At 46.8% G+C, this 18,868-nt stretch overlaps 1 protein-coding gene and 1 long non-coding RNA gene across 5 annotated transcripts in view; one reads left to right on the forward strand and one right to left on the reverse strand.

The window, feature by feature from the left end:
- dnajc4 (DnaJ (Hsp40) homolog, subfamily C, member 4) overlaps positions 1-729 on the reverse strand; it is a 274,824-nt gene extending 274,095 nt beyond the window's left edge. The window contains exon 1 of one of the 3 annotated variants that reach the window (XM_063036118.1): positions 701-729. In XM_063036118.1, coding sequence (XP_062892188.1) covers positions 701-714 — 14 coding nt within the window. In that variant the 5' untranslated portion in view covers positions 715-729. Of the gene's footprint in view, positions 1-574 lie in introns of all 3 variants that reach the window. The other 2 variants (XM_063036121.1, XM_063036120.1) reach the window with 2 other exon arrangements.
- A 40-nt stretch (positions 730-769) lies between these two features.
- Positions 770-18,868, forward strand: part of LOC134339524 (uncharacterized) — a 28,526-nt gene continuing 10,427 nt past the window's right edge. Inside the window, exons 1-3 of one of the 2 annotated variants that reach the window (XR_010016421.1) lie at positions 770-837; positions 3,875-4,012; positions 5,362-5,463. This is a non-coding gene — a long non-coding RNA (uncharacterized LOC134339524). The remainder of the gene's footprint in view (positions 838-3,874; positions 4,013-5,361; positions 5,464-18,868) is intronic. The other variant, XR_010016422.1, reaches the window with a different exon arrangement.

Here is an 18,868-nt window from a genome sequence, read left to right on the forward strand (position 1 = left end):
ATTCACACAAAAGGGTTTCATAAACAATAAACAATAGGAATTCTGCAGATGCTGGAAATTCAAGCAACATACATCAAAGTTGCTGGTGAACGCAGCAGGCCAAGCAGCACCTGTAGGAAGAGTCTCGGCCTGAAACGTCGACTGCGCCTCTTCCTATAGATGCTGCTTGGCCTGCTGCGTTCATCATAACCAATAAGTTGGAATGGGGGCAGCGTAATCATCAGAATGGTGTCAGAGGTAGCCCCTGTAACTAGGGGAATGGGATGGCTCTGAGGCCTAATGGGCCCAAGAGTGAAGGTATGAAGTACGAATGCCCCAGGTGCTGTGCAAATGCAAGTCCGACATTGACTGGAGAGTCAGCCCTGCTCTGGGCCTCAGGATGTTGAGTGTCAGGGCCCGGACAGGTAAAGTCAAATAGGCCCTGTGACTCTTTAAATGTCACCTATGTGAGAGCGAGTCTGCACCGCAGCCCCGACTACAACCGGAAGTAACACAACGCAGAAACGGCACCTTTAAGGTGCGTTTAAGGTCGCCCCGATTGGGGGGGGGAAGGGGAACAACGCCTCCCACTCACGGTGCGCGGTGGAAGTCAGTCCAAACAGTCGCCCACCTCTGCTCGGCGCCTTTAAAGCGGTTGTCATGAAAACAGCTGCCGGGGTCGCCCCACCTCTCTCCCCCCCCCACTTTTACCCCGACTGACCTCGGGCCGCGCATGTCCGGCCCCGCCTCCTGTGACGTCAGGCCGGGAGCGGGATGGTGGGGGGGGCGGGAACGGCCGCCGGGAGCCGCGTGCGCGCGCGCGCGCGCGTCCCATTCGGCGCGAGCGGCCGCCGTCAGGTAGGCCGGCGGTGAGGGAGGGAGGGGGGCGTGTGGGCATTGGGACAAGTTGTAAACTTCGCCATTCGAAGTAAATTTATTATCAAAGTCACCATATATAGCCTTCACTCGACCCTGGAACATCTGGACAGCAAAGATGTATACAGCAGGATGCTCTTCAGAATCACCACCGGCATGTGACATGAAATTTGTTAACTCAGCAGCAGTTCAATGCAATACATAATCTAGAAAAAAATGCTAATAAGTAAATCTTATTCAGTGTACTTATACAGTATATGTAAATTGAATAGATTAAAAATCATGTAAAAGACAGAAATACTATTTATTTTTAAAAAGTGAGGTAGTGTTCACGGGTTCAATGGCCATTTAGGAATCGGATGGCAGAGGGGAAGAAACTGTTCCTGAATCACTGAGTGTGTGCCTTCAGGCTTCTGTATCTCCTTCCTGATGGTAACAGTGAGAAAAGGGCATGTCCTGGGTGATGGAGGTCCTTAATAATGGATGCTGCCTTTCTGAGACACCGCTCCTTGAAGATGTCCTGGGTACTTTGTACGCTAGTACCCAGGATGGAGCCGACTAGATTTTCAACCTTCTGCAGCTTCTTTCGGTCCTGTGCAGTAGACAAACCCCCCCCCCCCATACCAGACAGTGATGCAGCCTGTCAGAATGCTCTCCACGGTACATCTATAGAAGTTTTTGAGTATATTTGTTGTCATACCAAATTTCTTCAAACTCCTAATGAAGTATAGTCGCTGTCTTGCCTTCTTTATAACTACATCAATATATTGGGACCAGGTTAGGTCCTCCAAGATCTTGACACCCAGGAACTTGAAACTGCTCATCGACTGCAGCTCAGCATTCAGTACCATCATCCCCTCAAAACTATTCAGTAAGCTCCTAGTCCTTGTCTTCAGTACCTCCTTGTGGAATTGGACCCTCGATTGCAGACCCCAGTTAGCTTGGACTGGCAACAACATCTCCTCCATGATCTCCATCAACACAAGCTGTGTGCTTAGCCTCCCCTACTCTACTCATTTTACCCTTACGACTGTGTGGCGAAACACAGCTCCAATGCCATGTTCAAGTTTGCCAATGACGCCACTGTCGTTGGCCGGATCAAAGGTGGTAAGGAATCAGTATACAGGAGGGGAGATTGAAAATTTTGGCTGAGCGGTGTCATAGCTACAACTTCTCACTCAAGCACGAGATGAAGGGTCTCGGCCCGAAACGTCCTCCGTTTACTCTTTTCCGGAGAAGCCGCCTGGCCTGCTGAGTTCCTCCAGCATTCTGCATGTATTATAGTCTCACGCAATGTCAGCAGGACCAAGGAGCTGATTATTGACCTCAGGAGAAGAAAACCAGAGGCCCATGAGCTAGTCCTCATCAGAGGTGGAGAGGGTCAGCAACTTTAAATTCCTCGTTGTTATTATTTCGGAGGATGTATTCTGGGTTTCCTATGGGTGCGCTCCGGTTTCCTCCCACAGCCCAAAGACGTAGCGGTTGGTACGTAATGGGTCATTATAAATTGTCCTGAGATTAAGTTAGGATTAAATCGGGTGCTTGCTGGGTGGCTTGGCTCGGAGGGCCAAAGGGTTGACTCCACGCTGTATCTCAATAAATGAAAAGATGTTGGGGGGGAGGGGGAGAAAAGTACTAACATTGTTATAAATGCAACCTCTCAAACGAGATCTTGAACCAAGGTTGCATCTGCTGGGCATTCCCACCACCGAAAAAGGTTATCTGGGTAGTCACGTTGCTCTTTGTGCCACTTGCTGTACTGTGTTTCCTGATTATAGCTGGATCTGCTGCTTTGTATCTCTGCTGCTATGGCATACTCTGAGGCCAGGAACGATGCTACAAGCATACAAGGCAAATACACAAAACCAGCGTGTAACATGAATGAAAACGACATTCCTGTCCCGTGTGCAGCGGGCATCAAGGAGAAGGGGGGAACTACGCTCAGCTGCCCCTTTATCAGGTGCACCTGCTGGTTAATGCAAATATCTAATCAGCCAATCATGTGGCAGCAACTCAAGCATACAGACATGGTCAAGAGGTTCAGCTGTTGTTCGGACCAAACATCGGCATGGGGTAGAAATGGGGGTGGGGGGGTTCTTTTCATTTTGTGGCTGTCTGCAAGAAGATAAATCTCAAGGCTGTACAATGATAATATACTTTGAACTTTGAATGATTGTTGGCGCCAGATGGGGTGGTTTGAGTATCTCAGAAACTGCTCATCTCCTGGGATTTTCACACACACAGCCTCTAGAGTTCACAGAGAATGGTGCGAGAAGTTTAAAAAAAATCCAGTGAGCAGCAGCTCTGTGGGTGGAAAGGCCTTGTTAATGAGAGAGGTCAGAGGAGATTGACAAAACTGGTTCAAGCTGACAGGAAAGTGACAGTAACTCAGATAACCATGTGTTACAACAGTGGTGTGTGGAAGAACATCTTGAACCTTTAAGTGGATGGGCTACAGCAGCAGAAGACCAGGAACATACACCCAGTGGCCACTTTATTAGATACAGGAGGTGCCTAACAGGTAAAAGCATGTAACGTTAATGGAAATAACATCCCTGCTCCATTAATGGAAAGAAACTCACACTGATGTTCTGGAAAAAGGAGGAAACTCCATCACTCAGACAATGGCTGGTTGCATTAATAGATACTCTGCATCTAGAAAGGATAAGATACGTTATCAAGGACAGACACTAGGAATTTGAAAAAATCTGGCAACCATTACTGTTGTATTTAGAAGAGACCGACAGCTGAACTAAGTATGGGGGGGGGGGGCGGTAGGACCTAAACAGCACATACGGGAGGGGTGAGGGGAGGGGAGGGCTGGGAAGGGGAAAGGAGACGGGGTGGTAGGGTTCTCTTTGCTTTTTGCTTATTTATATTCATTTGACTTTCATTATGTTGTTTTAAAAAAGGAAAAAGAAGCATTGTACTTTAGGACTTTGTCCGCTGTGGTTGAGCTGATGTTGCTTCACAGTAAAAACATTTGAAAACTTTAAAAAAAAACATCCCTGTTCTACAGGCTCAGGAAGATGTGTGGCAAGGTCGAGCAGCAGAGACAGACTTGAGAACTTGGATCACTTGGGTGACACGGTGGCATAGTAGTCAGCACAGCAGTTTACAGTACAGGAGACCCGGGTTCAGTTCCCGACCACTGCAGGTAAGGAGTTTATACGTTCTTCCCATGACTGCATGGGTTTCCACTGGGCGCTCCAATTTCCTCCCACAGTCCACAGACACATCAGTTGGAAGGTTGATTCGTCATAGTTAATTGGACCGTGATTAGGCTACGGCGAAATTAAGGGTTACTGGGTGCCGTGGCTTGAAGGGCTGGAATACCCATGCTATACGTCAATTTTTTTAAAAACTATGATGCAGAGAAGAGTAGAAGAAAGGAGAGGTTTGAGGAGGAAATTTCGCTTGAGCACAAGCACTAGGATGAAGAAGATGGGCCAAATAGCCTACTCTGTGCGCTAAATTCTGCTTGGCTCCCTTCCCCCGCCCTTTCTTTGAAAGATGATCAGTCGGGATATTGTCTGATATGGTGTGGGACTTTTTTTTAACCAGAACTGAAAGGCATTCCTCTGGCATCAAGTCAAGTTGCATTTTCCCTGAACAGATAACCGAGTTTCAATAGGGGGTGAATTCAGATCTCGGCAAAAAAAATGTGGATCAACAGGTCGATCTGGACTCGTGGGCAGCGCAGACGAAATGCCGCAGCCCCCCCACCCCCCCCGTCCCCGTGGGGACTCTGGTGAGGCCGCCGCCACGCCCGCAGCCGAATGCCGATAGAGATCAGTGGTGCTCCAGTGAAAACAAAAGCAGCCACCAGGCAGGCGGGGGGCATAACCCAAACAGTCGGCAGTTCCCTGCTAGCCGGGCTTCAGAAAGGGACAAAGTGACGGAATAAACGGACGAGCAGGGCGAGCCGATTATGAGTGTACGGGGCAGTGCTGAAGAGCTGAAGGAAAAGAACTTCTACAGATGCCACCAGTCAGAACTTTGGTTGCATCAAAGTTCAAAGTAAATTTATTATCGAAGTACATACATGTCACCATATGCAACCCTGAGATTTTTTTTTTTGCGGGCAAACTCAACAAATCCTTAATATAATATTAACCATCGTAGAATCAATGAGAGACCGCAGAAACCAGTATGCAAAAGACAACAAAACTGTGCAAACACAAAAAGAAAGAAATAATAATAACAATAAATAAATAAGCAGAGGGTAGTGGTTAGCACGAGACTTTACAGTACCAGCGACCTGTGCTCTATTCCCGCCACTGCCTGTAAGGAGTTTGTGTGTTCTCACCTGTGGCCGTGTGGGTTTCCTCTGGGTGCTCCGGTTTCCTCCCACAGTCCAATGATTTACCAGATGGTAGGTTAATTGTCCCGTGATTAGGCTAGAGTTAAATCAGGGAGTGGTTCTGTGTAGTTTTTGTATTGTTTCATGTAGCACCATGGTCCTGAAAAACGTTGCCTCATTTTTACTGTGTACTGTACCAGCAGATATGGTCAAAATGACAATAAAAGGTGACTTGACTTGACTTGCTGGGCGGTGCGGCTCGAAAGGCCGGAAGGGCCTACTTCGCACGGTATTTCAATGAATGAGTAAGTAAATAAACATAAAAACTGACTGTAAAAGCTTTTATAGATATGTGAAAAGAAAAAGATTGGCTAAGACAAATGTAGGTCCCTTACAGTCAGAACCAGGTGAATTGATCATGGGGAACAAAGACATGGCAGACCAATTGAATAACTACTTTGGTTCTGTCATCACTAAGGAGGACATAAATAATCTTCCGAAAATAGTAGGGGACCAAGGGTCTGGTGAGATGGAGGAACTGAGGGAAAGTGGTGTTAGGTAAATTGAAGGGATTAAAGGCAGATAAATCCCCAGGGCCAGATGGTCCACATCCCAGAGTGCTTAAGGAAGTAGCCCAAGAAATAGTGGATGCATTAGTGATAATTTTTCAAAACTCTTTAGATTCTGGATTAGTTCCTGAGGATTGGAGGGTGGCTAATGTAACCCCACTTTTTAAAAAAGGAGTGAGAGAGAAACCGGGGAATTATAGACCGGTTAGCCTGACATCGGTGGTGGGGAAAATGCTAGAGTCAGATATCAAAGATGTGATAACAGCACATTTGGAAAGTGGTGAAATCATCGGACAAAGTCAGCATGGATTTGTGAAAGGAAAATCATGTCTGACGAATCTTATAGAATTTTTTGAGGATGTAACTAGTAGAGTGGATAGGGGAGAACCAGTGGATGTGGTATATTTGGATTTTCAAAAGGCTTTTGACAAGGTCTCACACAGGAGATTAGTGTGCAAACTTAAAGCACATGGTATTGATGTGGATAGAGAATTGGTTGGCAGACAGGAAGCAAAGAGTGGGAATAAATGGGACCTTTTCAGAATGGCAGGCAGTGACTAGTGGGGTACCGCAAGGCTCAGTGCTGGGACCCCAGTTGTTTACAATATATATTAATGACTTAGACGAGGGAATTAAATGCAGCATCTCCAAGTTTGTGGATGACACGAAGCTGGGCAGCAGTGTTAGCTGTGAGGAGGATGCAAGGTGACTTGGATAGGTTAGGTGAGTGGGCAAATTCATGGCAGATGCAATTTAATGTGAATAAATGTGAGGTTATCCACTTTGGTGGCAAGAACAGGAAAACAGATTATTATCTGAATGGTGGCCAATTAGGAAAAGGGGAGGTGCAATGAGACCTGGGTGTCATTGAACACCAGTCATTGAAAGTGGGCATGCAGGTACAGCAGGCGGTGAAAAAGGCGAATGGTATGCTGGCATTTATAGCGAGAGGATTCGAGTACAGGAGCAGGGAGGTACTACTACAGTTGTACAAGGCCTTGGTGAGACCACACCTGGAGTATTGTGTGCAGTTTTGGTCCCCTAATCTGAGGAAAGACATTCTTGCCATAGAGGGAGTACAAAGAAGGTTCACCAGATTGATTCCTGGGATGGCAGGACTTTCATATGAAGAAAGACTGGATCGACTAGGCTTATACTCGCTGGAATTTAGAAGATTGAGGGGGGGATCTTATTGAAACATATAAAATTCTAAAGGGATTGGACAGGCTAGATGCAGGAAGATTGTTCCCAATGTTGGGGAAGTCCAGAACGAGGGGTCACAGTTTAAGGATAAAAGGGAAGCCTTTTAGGACCAAGATGAGGAAAAACTTCTTAAAAAGAGAGTGGTGAATCTGTGGAATTCTCTGCCACAGGAAACAGTTGAGGCCGGTTCATTGGCTATATTTAAGAGGGAGTTAGATATGGCCCTTGTGGCTAAAGGGATCGGGGGTTTGGAGAGAAAGCAGGTACAGGGTTCTGAGTTGGATGATCAACCATGATCATACTGAATGGCGGTGCAGGCTCGAAGGGCCGAATGGCCTACTCCTGCACCTATTTTCTGTGTTTCTATGTAAACAGCAAGGACATGAGATGAAGAGCCCTTGAAAGTGAGACCACGGGTTGTGGGAACAGTTCAGTGATGGGCAAGTAAAGTTATCCCTATTGATTCAAGACCCTGATGGTTGAGGGGGTAATAACTGTTCCTGAATCTGGTGGTGTGAGCCCTGAGGCTCCTGCACTTTCTTCCCTGATGGCATCAGCGAGAAGAGAGCGTGACTGGGGAGGTGGGGGCGTCCCTGATGATGGATGCAGCTTTCCTGCGACGGCGCTTCGTGTGGACATGCATGGTCCGGTACAACAATTCCAACTCACGGGAGCACGAGGGGCTGCAGGGAGTGGTGAGCACAGCCCGACCTGTCACCGATTCAACCCTCCCCACCACTTGAAGTGATTACAAGAGGACTTGCCTCCAGAAGGTGGCACCTGTCGTGAAGAATCCCCACCATCTGGGTCTTCCCTTGATGAAAGGTCTCGGCCAGAAACATCGACTCTTTATTCCTCTCCATAGATGCCCCCTGACCTGCTGAGTTCCTCCAGCATTTTGTGCGTGTTGCTCTGGATTCCCAGCATCTGAAGAATCCCTTGTGTCCAGGTGCAGAAACAGCTGCTTTCCGGCAACCATCAGGTTCTTGAGCCGACCTGCACAAGCCTAATCCTATCTCAGAACTGGAAACACTGCACAAACATGAGAAAGTCTGCAGGTGCTGGAGATCCAAAGCAACACACACGCACACACACACACACACACACACACAAAATGCTGGAGGAACTCCGCAGGTCAGGCAGCATCTATGGAAGAGAGTAAACAGTAGATGTTTGGGGCCGAAGTCCTTCTTCAGGACTGGAAAGGAAGGGGAAAAGTCTACTGCAGACCACCTCTATCACAACTGTGAACTTGTCTCTAGTTGTGTCTTTTTTTATGCACTAAGGCCTTGTTTGTGTCTTTTTTCACTAAGGTCTTGTTTTTGCACAGTCTTTTTCTTCCTCTCTCTTTTCACTCTCTTGTATAATTTATGTCTAATTTATATTCTGTGTTGTCTATATGTACGTGCTTCTGATGCTGCTGCTGGCGAGTTTTTCATTGTACCTGTGTCTCACTGTAATTGCGCGCGGGGACAATAAACTCCACTTGTTTCGAGGCAGGCTTTGTTCCAACCCCTGTGAGGACCTTCTGAGCCAGGCTTGGTTTCATCTCCCTGTGAGGACCTTTTGAGCTAGGCTTGGTTTCATCTCCCTGTGAGGACCTTTTGAGCCAGGCTTGGTTTCATCTCCCTGTGAGGACCTTCTGAGCCAGGCTTGGTTTCATCTCCCTGTGAGGACCTTCTGAGCCAGGCTTGGTTTCATCTCCCTGTGAGGACCTTCTGAGCCAGGCTTGGTTTCATCTCCCTGTGAGGACCTTTTGAGCGAGGCTTGGTTTCATCTCCCTGTGAGGACCTTTTGAGCCAGGCTTGATTTCATTTCCCTGTGAGGAGCTTCTGCTCCTGACCCTGCTTTCCTCAGAAGCTTTTTCTACTGAGAGTGAATGCAACTTCCAAGTTTAAGGTAGTTTATTATCAAAGAACATACAGTACCATATACGAGGGGTGATTGATAAGTTTGTGGCCTGAGGTCGAAGGAGTCAATTTGAGAAAACCTAGCACATTTATTTTTCCTACATTTACACACTTAGTCCAGCAGTCATGGAGCATGCGGATCCCTTCTTTGTAGAAATCAGCGTCTTGGATCTCCAGAAGTGGTCCATAGCAGGGGTGATTGATAAGTTTGTGGCCTAAGGTAGAAGAAGATGAGTTATTAACTTCAAACTTTCTGCATTTTCACTCAAAGAGTTGAACTGCATGTAAGGAGAGCTGTATAACTCAATTCCTTCTGCCTTAGGCCACAAACTTATCAATTACCCCTGCTGTGGACCACCTGGAGGTCCAAGACACTCTCGTTACGTGCATGTGCAGTTCAACTCTTTGAGTGATAATGCAGAAAGTTTGAAGTTAATAAGTCATCTCCTTCTACCTTAGGCCGCGAGCTTATCAAGCACCCCTGCTGTGGACCTCTTCTACAAAGAAGGGATCCGTATGCTCCACGACCGCTGGACTAAGTGTGTACATGTAGGAGGGGACTATGTTAAAAAATAAATGTGCTAGGTTTTCTAAAATTAACTCCTTCTACCTTAGGCCATGAACTTATCAATTGCCTCTCGTATGTCTTATGAGGATAGGTTGGATTTCTTAAGGTGGAAATGGCTAATACTGCACTGTGTAAAAGTCTTAGGCACACAAGTTTTTGCACAGTACTTTAGTAATTTTATGTATTGCACTGTACTGCTGCCGCAAAAAAAACCCAACAAATTTCATGACATATGTAAGTGATGATAAACCTGATTCTGTTATGGGTCTCTATTGTGGACTGAGAGTGGGAAGGGGACAGGGAGAGGGGAATTGTGGTTGGGAAAAGGGGAAGGGAGAGGGGATGGAGCAGGAAGCACCAGAGAGACATTCTGTATTGATCAATAGACCAATTGTTTGGAATCAAATGACCCTGCCTGGTGCCTCAGGGCTGGGTGTGTCTGCACCCACACCCACCCTTGCCCCTGGCATTCCTTCTCTACCATCTGTCCCACACGATTCCTGTGGTGTTCCACCCTCACTATTCCCAACGTACTTTGTTCCCGCAGGTTTACAAACTCGCTCTCATCGACAAATACAGTACTGTGCAAAAGTCTTAGGCACCTTAAGTCCTATGCGCCTGAGATTTTTGCACAATATTGTACTACCCGGAGATTCTGCTTCTGGCTGGCTTTCACAGTAGATCATAGGAAATCAAAAGGATCAGTGAAAAACTACACACAAAGACGGACAAACAGCCAATGTGCAAGAGAAGATAAACTGCGCAATCAGTTCATTAATGAATAAACAGACAGACATTGAGAACATGGGTGGTCGAGTCCCTGAAGGTGAGTTTGGAAGCTGTGGAATCAGTTCAGTGTTGACGTGAGGGAAATTATCCACACTGGATCAGGAGCCTGATGATTGAAAGGTAATAACTGCTCCCGAACTTAGTGGTGTGGACCTGAGGCTCCTGTACCTCCTTCCCGAAGGCAGCAGCGAGAAGAGAGCACGGCCTGGATAGTGGGCAGCCCTGATGGTGGACGCTGCTTTCTAGTGGCAGTGCTTCTTGGGGTGGAGGGTTATTGTCGTCACGGGCGGCAGGTACCCTTCAATTGCTGCACCCGACCAGCCATTTCATGCGCACGTGTCCCATGAGGCAAACAGAATATTTGACCACAGGAGAGTCATAGCTGAGTCCGCTTTTCAACAGGGTTTTCAAGTTGGTAAGGAGTGGATGGAATCCTGATCACTTTCCCTTCTTTGACATGTAGATGGTCTGAATACTAAGTTTACATAAGATTCAGCAGGATATGGATCAGTTGGAGACATGGGAAGGGAAATGGCATATGCAGTTTAATTCGGACAAGTGGGAGGTGTTACTCTTTGGTGGGCTTAAATATAAAAATATATAAGACTCTTAAGAGCATTAATGTACAGGGGTGCAAGTCCATAGCTCCCTGGTAAAGGGTGGTAAAGACAGCAAATGGCATGCTTGCTTCATCAGTTGGGGCATGGCGTGTAAATGTCAGGAGGTCACGTTGCAGCAGAAATTGGACCTGATTATTGATTTCAAGAGGAGGAAACCAGCGGTCCATGAGCCAGTGCTCATTGCATGATCAGAGATGGAGAGGGTCAGCACTTTAAGTTCCTCAATGTTATCATTATGGACTCAGCACATAAGTACAATTACGAAGAAAACATGACTGTACCTCTACATCCTTAGGACTTTGCAAAGATATCTAAAACTTTCACAAACTTCTGTAGATGTCCAGTGGAAAATACTGGCCGCATCACAGCCTGATATGAAAACACCAATGCCCTTGAATGGAAGATCCTACAAACAATTGTGGATATGGCCCAGTCCGTTACAGGTAAAACCCACCCCACCATTGACGGCACCTACACGAAACGTAGTCGCAGGAAAGCAGCATCCACCATCAGGGACCCCCACCACCCAGGTCATGCTCTCTTCTCACTGCTGCCATCAGGAAGAAGGTGCAGGAGCCTCAGGACCCACAACACCAGGTTCAGGGACAGTTATTACCCCTCAGACATCAGGCTCTTGAACCAATGGGGATAATTTCACTCAACTTCAGTTGCCCATCATTGAAATATTCCCACAACCTATGGACTCACTTTCAAGGACTCTTCATCTCATAGAGGATTGTCGAAGACTGCAGAGAGACATTGATAGGTTGCAGAAGTGGGCTGAGAAGTGGCAGATGGAGTTCAACCCGGAGAAGTGTGAGGTGGTACACTTTGGAAGGACAAACTCCAAGGCAGAGTACAAAGTAAATGGTAGGATACCTGGTAGTGTGGAGGAGCAGAGGGATCTGGGGGTACATGTCCACAGATCCCTGTTAAGAAAGCTTATGGGGTGTTAGCTTTCATAAATCGAGGGATAGAGTTTGAGAGTCGCGACGTAATGATGCAGCTCTATAAAACTCCGGTTAGGCCACACTTGGCGTACTGTGTCCAGTTCTGGTTGCCTCATTATAGGAAGGATGTGGAAGCATTGGAAAGGGTACAGAGGAGATTTACCAGGATGCTGCGTGGTTTAGAGAGTAGGAATTATAATCAGAGATTGAGGGAGCTAGGGCTTTACTTCTTGGAGAGAAGGAGGATGAGAGGAGACATGATAGAGGTGTACAAGATATTAAGAGGAATAGATAGAGTAGATAGCCAGTGCCTCTTCCCCAGGGCACCACTGCTCAATACAAGAGGACATGGCTTTAAGATAAGGGGTGGGAAGTTCAAGGGGGATATTAGAGGAAAGTTTTTTACTCAGAGAGTGGTTGGTGCGTGGAATGCACTGCCTGAGTCAGTGGTGAAGGCAGATACACTAGTGAAATTTAAGAGACTACTAGACAGGTATATGGAGGAATTTAAGGTGGGGGGTTATATGGGAGGCAGGGTTTGAGGGTCAGCACAACATTGTGTGCCAAAAGGCCTGTACTGTGCTGTACTATTCTATGTTCTATGTTCTCAATATTTATTGTTTATTATTATTATTATTATTTATTTCTCTTTGTATTTGCACAATTTGTGTCTTTTGCACACTGGTTGAATGCCCTAGTCAGAGCTGCCATTCATTGATTCTATAATGGTTATTATTCTATTATGGATTTCTTGAGTATGCTCACAAGAAAATGAAGCTCAGGGTTGTACATGGTGACATATATGGATTTTGACTTTGGTCAGGTAACATTTGAAGTAGTGTGTGTAGTTCTGGTTGCCACATTACAGGAAGAAAAGGACATAGAAATCTACAGCACATTACAGGCCCTTCGGTCCACGATGTTGTGCCGACCATGTAACCTACTCTAGAATTTCCCTACCGCACAGCCTTCTCTTTTTCTAAGCTCCATGCCCCTATCTAAGAGTCTCTTAAAAGCAGAACAGGGTGCAGAATTGCTTCACCAGGGTTGGTCCATAGCCTCCTCTGGTGCCAAGATGAGGCCACCCTCGGGGTGGAGGATCAACACCTTATATTCCATCTGGGTAGCCTCCAACATGATGGTACGAATATCGATTTCTTCTTCCGGTAAAAAAAATCCCCCTTCCCTTTCCTCTATTCCCCTCTCTCACCTTTTACCTCTTCTCACCTGCCTATCGCCTCCCCCTGGGTCCCCTCCTCCTTCCCTTTCTCTTATGGTCCACTCTCCTCTCCTAACAGATTCCTTCCTCTCCAGCCCTTGACCTTTTCCTCCCACCCGGCTTCCAGCTAGCCTCCTTCCAGCCTCCTTCCCCTCCCACCACCTTTTTATTCTGTCATCGTCCTTCTCCTTCCTTCTCAGTCCTGAAGAAGAGTGTCGGTCCGAAATGTCGACTGTTTACTCATTCCCATTAATGCTGCCTGCCATTTTTGTGTGTGTGTGTTGCTTTGGATTAGGGAGTGTCCACATGAAGGAGTAGTTGAACAAGCATGGATTGTTTCTCTGCAGCATCAGAGGTGCTGTTTGAGAGAGCACAGCCAAAAAACTGCGCATCCTCTACTAAACAGTTAAAAGGGTTGCATGCCAAACAGGATGGCAACTGAAGTAACGTAAAACTGGCTGCCAGGCGACGTGAGCCGCAAATGGGAAGCTGGTCCCTGAATGCTTGTGATGTCACGGCTGACCCATGGATGAAAAGACCCAGCGGACAAAAGAGCAGCAGCGGAGATGAAAGGCGGAGGGGCCTGTTTGGTAAACACGCTTCCTGAGAAGCTCGCCCTCGGCGCTGGATTGGCTGTGGCGAGGGGCTGCGGCGTTTGCTCGGGACCCTACAGCGTGGCAGCGGAACCAGCAATCTATCTCTGTCGATGTTCCGGATCTCCCTGCTTCTGCATGAATGTTCCTGGATGCCGTCCATGGTCTGGAGTAACCAAGGTTCATCGGAAGTCGGTATGACGTTCCATTCTGTAAGCTCCTGAAAAATAATGGTATTGTTGCGACCCTCTTCCTCCTTTCAGTCCCACACAAGTGTTGCTTCCTCAGGATTTTTTTTGTGCATGACAGACTATCTGAAGCTGAACATGAATCTAATTTCAGACTACTCGTATCATACAGAGGTTTGGAGAAACAAGAAATTAACTTTTTTTGAATATAATGTCTTTAATTGTATAAAAGTGCTGAAACATTGCAATAGTTCAACTCAGCCAAAACTGTTTTGTTGATGATTTTCATTTGTATTCAGTGTCTGAGGCTTCTCCCTAAGTGGCCAACAATAATCAGCCAGCACTAATGGATTCCAGTTGCCCTGATACCATTTCTCCATGACCGCAATGTCCTGCTGAAACTTTTCACCATGCTCATCACCAACAGTGCCAATATTTGCAGGGAAGGTGTCAAAATGGGAATGCAGAAAGTGAATCTTTAGTGACATGTTGCACTACATGGTTTTGTATGCTTGAAGCATGTTCTCAACCAGCTGCATGTAGTTTGGTGCTCTGTAGTTGCCAAGAAAATTTTCAACAACATCCTTGAATGTCTTCCATGTGATTTTTTCCAGTCCCTTGAGAAGTTCTTTGAATTGCCTGTCACTGATGGCCTGTTTGATTAGCGCACCAACAAAAATACCTTCTTTCGTCTTGGCATCATGTTATTTTGGGAAACATCAGTCTCAAATTTCGAAATCCTTCACCTTCCTTGTGCATCGCTTTCACAAAATTTTTCATAAGCCCCAGTTTTATATGAAGAAGGAGACAAAAATATCTTTGATGGGTCTACAAGCAGCTTATGTGCCACACTTTTCTGCCCTGGAACCAACTGCTTGTGGAGGGGCCAACTCTTTTGAAGGTTATGAGATTCTTTAGCACAGCTGTCCCATTCGTAAATGAAACAACCGTACTTGCTGTATCCATCCGAGCTGCATTCCTAATAGAAGCCTTTCTAAAATCTGTCCTGCCATGCAGCTTCTTCCCTGCCTAAGTATGCCCAGTTATGCCTGGACAAGATAGAAAACCTTTCAGCTTACATTGTGGGCGACGTTTTAGATTTTGAAGACACGCAGTCCTCTTTTATTGTCATTTAGTAATGCATGCATTAAGAAATGATACAATATTTCCTCCGGTGTGATATCACAAAACACAGGACAGACCAAGAATGAAAAAACTAACAAAAACCACATAATTATAACATATAGTTACAACAGTGCAACAATACCATAACTTGATGAAGAAATCCATGAGCACAGTAAAAAGTTCAAAGTCTCTCAAATGTCCCACATCTCACGCAGATGGGAGAAGGAAGAAAAACTCTCCCTGCCATGCCCGACCACAGTCCGAATCTGAGTCATCCGAAAACTTCAAGCCTCCGATCAGCTCTTCGACACCGAGTACTGAGCGCCATCTCTGTCCGAACGATTTGACCTCAATCTCGGCAAAGCCGGGGATTTTGAGGCCTTCCCTCCGGAAGATTCCCGACCACGCAGTAACAACAGCAGCGAACTAGCGTTTCAGAAATTTCTCCAGATGTTCCTCTGTGCTTTCACGTCTGTCTCCATCAAATCAGAATTGTCCACGGCCCCTATTTAACGGATACGATATCATTTTTCACCGGAGGGCTGCGCACGTGCAGCGCGCTGCTTTCTCTCCTCCCGCCTGATTTTAAATTGACTTGAATTATGACTTGAAATAACAAATATAGGCAATTTCCAAATAATAGTGCGTGATGGGGAGATTTCATGGTGATTTCCATTATCAACAGCCCAAAATCCATAAGATACACACAAAAGTATTCAGGAAGCAAGATCTCTGTTGTCCAGCATAATCCAACACTACCTGTGGTCAATGTTTATAGGATATTTGGCTTTTATTCAGCGTTACTCTGTTGTGGCGTTCTGGTGTCCTGCTGGTGCATTCCACCCAAGTCTCATAGAACATAAAAGAGTACAGCACAGGAACAGGCCATTCGGCCCACAACGTTGTACTGAAGCAGCTAAAAAGTAAATCAAAAACACCCAAACACTAATCCCTCCTACCTCTCTCTGAGTCTCTCTGGCTATCCATCCCATAGGATGATGATGGTTCCTTTCAGTCAGTTAGTGGGGTTTGATATGTGCGTCCTGGAGTGGCTGTACAGGCCGATCCTTGGCAGACACTGCTTGCCACATACTTGGCAGGTGAGGCCTGGAGGGGCAGCAGGGGCAGAAGCTCTGTTGTGGCACTTCCTGTGCCTTTCCTCTGTTGCCTCGTTGAGCTTGTTCTCAGCAGCGTCCACGCCTTTTCTGACTGCGTCCCTCCACTGTGAGTGATCTTGAGCCAGATCCTCCCATGTCGATGGGGCAATGTCAGCTTTCTTAAGGCTCCTGTGCAGGACATCCTCGTACTGTAGTCGCTGGCCTCCTCGTTTTCGGGTACCACTAGACGGTTGGCCGTACAAGATGTCCTTGGGCAGTCTTCCGTCAGGCATTCTGACAATATGTCCTGCCCGGTGCAGTTGGGCTGACATCACCAAGGTTGAAACTGCTGGCATTCCGGCTCGAGAGAGGACCTCGGTATTGGAGACCTTGTCTTGCTAGGTGATCTTCATTAGAGAACGTAGGTGATGCTGCTGCAGTTGGACAAGCTGGCATAAGTGTCTCTGATATGGGCACCATATCTCACACCCGTATAACAAGGTTGATATGACAATGGCCCTGTATACCTTGCACTTGGTGGCCAACCTGATGTTCTGAGACCAAACTCGATCTTTCAGCTGACCAAAGGCAAAGCAGGCTTTTCTGGTTCTTGACTCAATCTCTACATCCAGGGAAGCTGAGGATGTTATTATGCTGCCCAGGTAGCAAAACATGTTGACAGTATTGAGACAAGTGTCATCAATAAGGACAGTTGGTTCTTCGTAGCTTCAGCCAGGAGCCAGTTGGTACAAAACTTCTGTCTTTTTCAGGTTGATTGTCAGTCCGAAGCTTTTGGATGCACTGGCAAAGTGACTGGTGATCTCCTGTAAGTGTTCGAGAGAGTGGGCAACCAGTGCACAGTCATTAGCAAACTGTAGCTCATGCACCACAGTGTCCCTGACTTTTGTTTTTGCTCTCAATCTTGTGAGGTTGAGGAGCCTGCCATCAGCCCTCGTTTGTAGGAAGACCCCTAACTTCAGGTCTGATGTGGCATCAGCGAAAAGTAGTCCAAACAGAGTAGGAGCCAGAACACAACCCTGTTTTACGCCGTTGCTGATGGGAAATGGGTCTGACAACTCACCACACGTGTTGATGTGGCCTTCCATGCCTTCGTGGAACTGACGGATGATGTTGGTTAGGTGTGGGGGGGCGGGCAACCGAATTTTGGTAGGAGCTTCCACAGGCCACCACTACCAACAGTGTCAAACGCTTTGGTTAGATCAACAAATGTGATATAGAGACTTCTCTGCTGCTCAACACATTTCTCTTGGAGCTGCCTCAGTGAAAAGATCATGTCCACTGTGCTATGGCCTGTTCGAAAACCACTCTGGCTTTCTGGAAGTTGTTGTCACTGATGTTGGACACCAAGCGTCTAAGGATGATCTTTCTCCTACCTACACCACGTCCATATCCCTCCATCTTCCTCCTTTGCCTATCCAAACGTCTCTTAAAAGCCTCTAATTTCCTCATCCACCAAACCAGGCATCTACCACTCTCTGAGTAAAAAACTTACCCATCTCATCCCCTTTGAACCTACCCCCTCTCACCTTCAATGTATATATGCCCTTTCGCATTAGACATTCCTACCCTGGGAAAGAAAAGATACTCCGTCTACTCCAGTGGTCCCCAACCTCTGGGCCGCGGACTGATACCGGGCCGCGAAGCATGCAGGGGTGCAGTGGTAGCCGGAGTGCACCCAGCACATCTTTAAGAAAAAACCGAAATAAACAAGCTAATCATTAGGTGCTGCCCGGCACGTAAATGTCAGCCCAGATCAGAGGCGATTGCCGATCTCACTTGCTCTACGCGATGTTCACTCCTATTTCCAGGGCACTGGAGCCTTCAGCTGTTCCATTGTTTGGACAATTCAAACGCCAGCCCAGACAGGCTGAAAAGACAGGGCTGTCAGGATCGAGGTGACATGTTGAATCCACACAAACTTCTAATAAAGTACAGGCGCTGCCGTGCTTTCTTTGTAATGACAATCACGTGCTGGTCCCGGGACAGATCCTCTGACGCTTTTCAGAGAGAGAAACATCGATCCTTAATGCCGAAGAATTTAAAGTTATTGACCCTCCCCACCTCAGTTCCTCTAATGAAGACTGGCTTCTGGGTGGCACCTAATTAATTTAGCTTGTTTATTTCGGCTTTTTTCTTAAAGATGTGCTGGGTGCGCTCCGGCTACCGCTGCACCCCTGAATGCTTCGCGGCCCGGAGGCTGGGGACCACTGGTCTACTCTATCTACGCCTCTCATAATCTTATAAACCTCCGTCAGATTTCCCCTCAGCCTCCGATGCTCCACAGAAAACAACCTAAGTTTGCCCAGCTTTTCCTGATAGCACATGCTCTCTACACCAGGCAGCATCCTGGTAAACCCCAAAGCCTCAATATCCTTCCTACACTGGGGCGACCACAACTTTCTCCTTCCCCACTCTCAGTTTGCAGGGCTGAACCTGTACCTCTCGATTTCTCCTTTTTCTTTATTTTCATACCTCATTACCACTTCCTATAGCCAGTAGAAACAAATAATCTGCTGGCCTAAATCTGCTCCTATTTCTTATGGTCTTATCAAAGTAAAATTTGCACAGTACTGTAGTAATGTATTACACTGTACTGCTGCCATCAAAAAATAAATCAAATTTCATAACATATGTGAGTGATGATAAACCTGATTCTGATCTGGGTCTCTATTGTGGACTCAGAATGGGAAGGGGGAAGGGAGGGGGGAAGGGAGAGGGGGAATCATGGTTGGGAAAAGGGGAGGGACCAGAGACACATTCTGTAATGATCAATAAACCAATTGTTTGGAATCAAATGACCCTGCCTGGTGTCTCAGGGCTGAGTCTGTCTGCACCTGCGCCACCCTGCACCAACCCCC

The sequence above is a fragment of the Mobula hypostoma genome, chromosome 30 (assembly GCF_963921235.1).
Source record: "Mobula hypostoma chromosome 30, sMobHyp1.1, whole genome shotgun sequence".
Lineage (NCBI taxonomy): Eukaryota > Metazoa > Chordata > Chondrichthyes > Myliobatiformes > Myliobatidae > Mobula > Mobula hypostoma.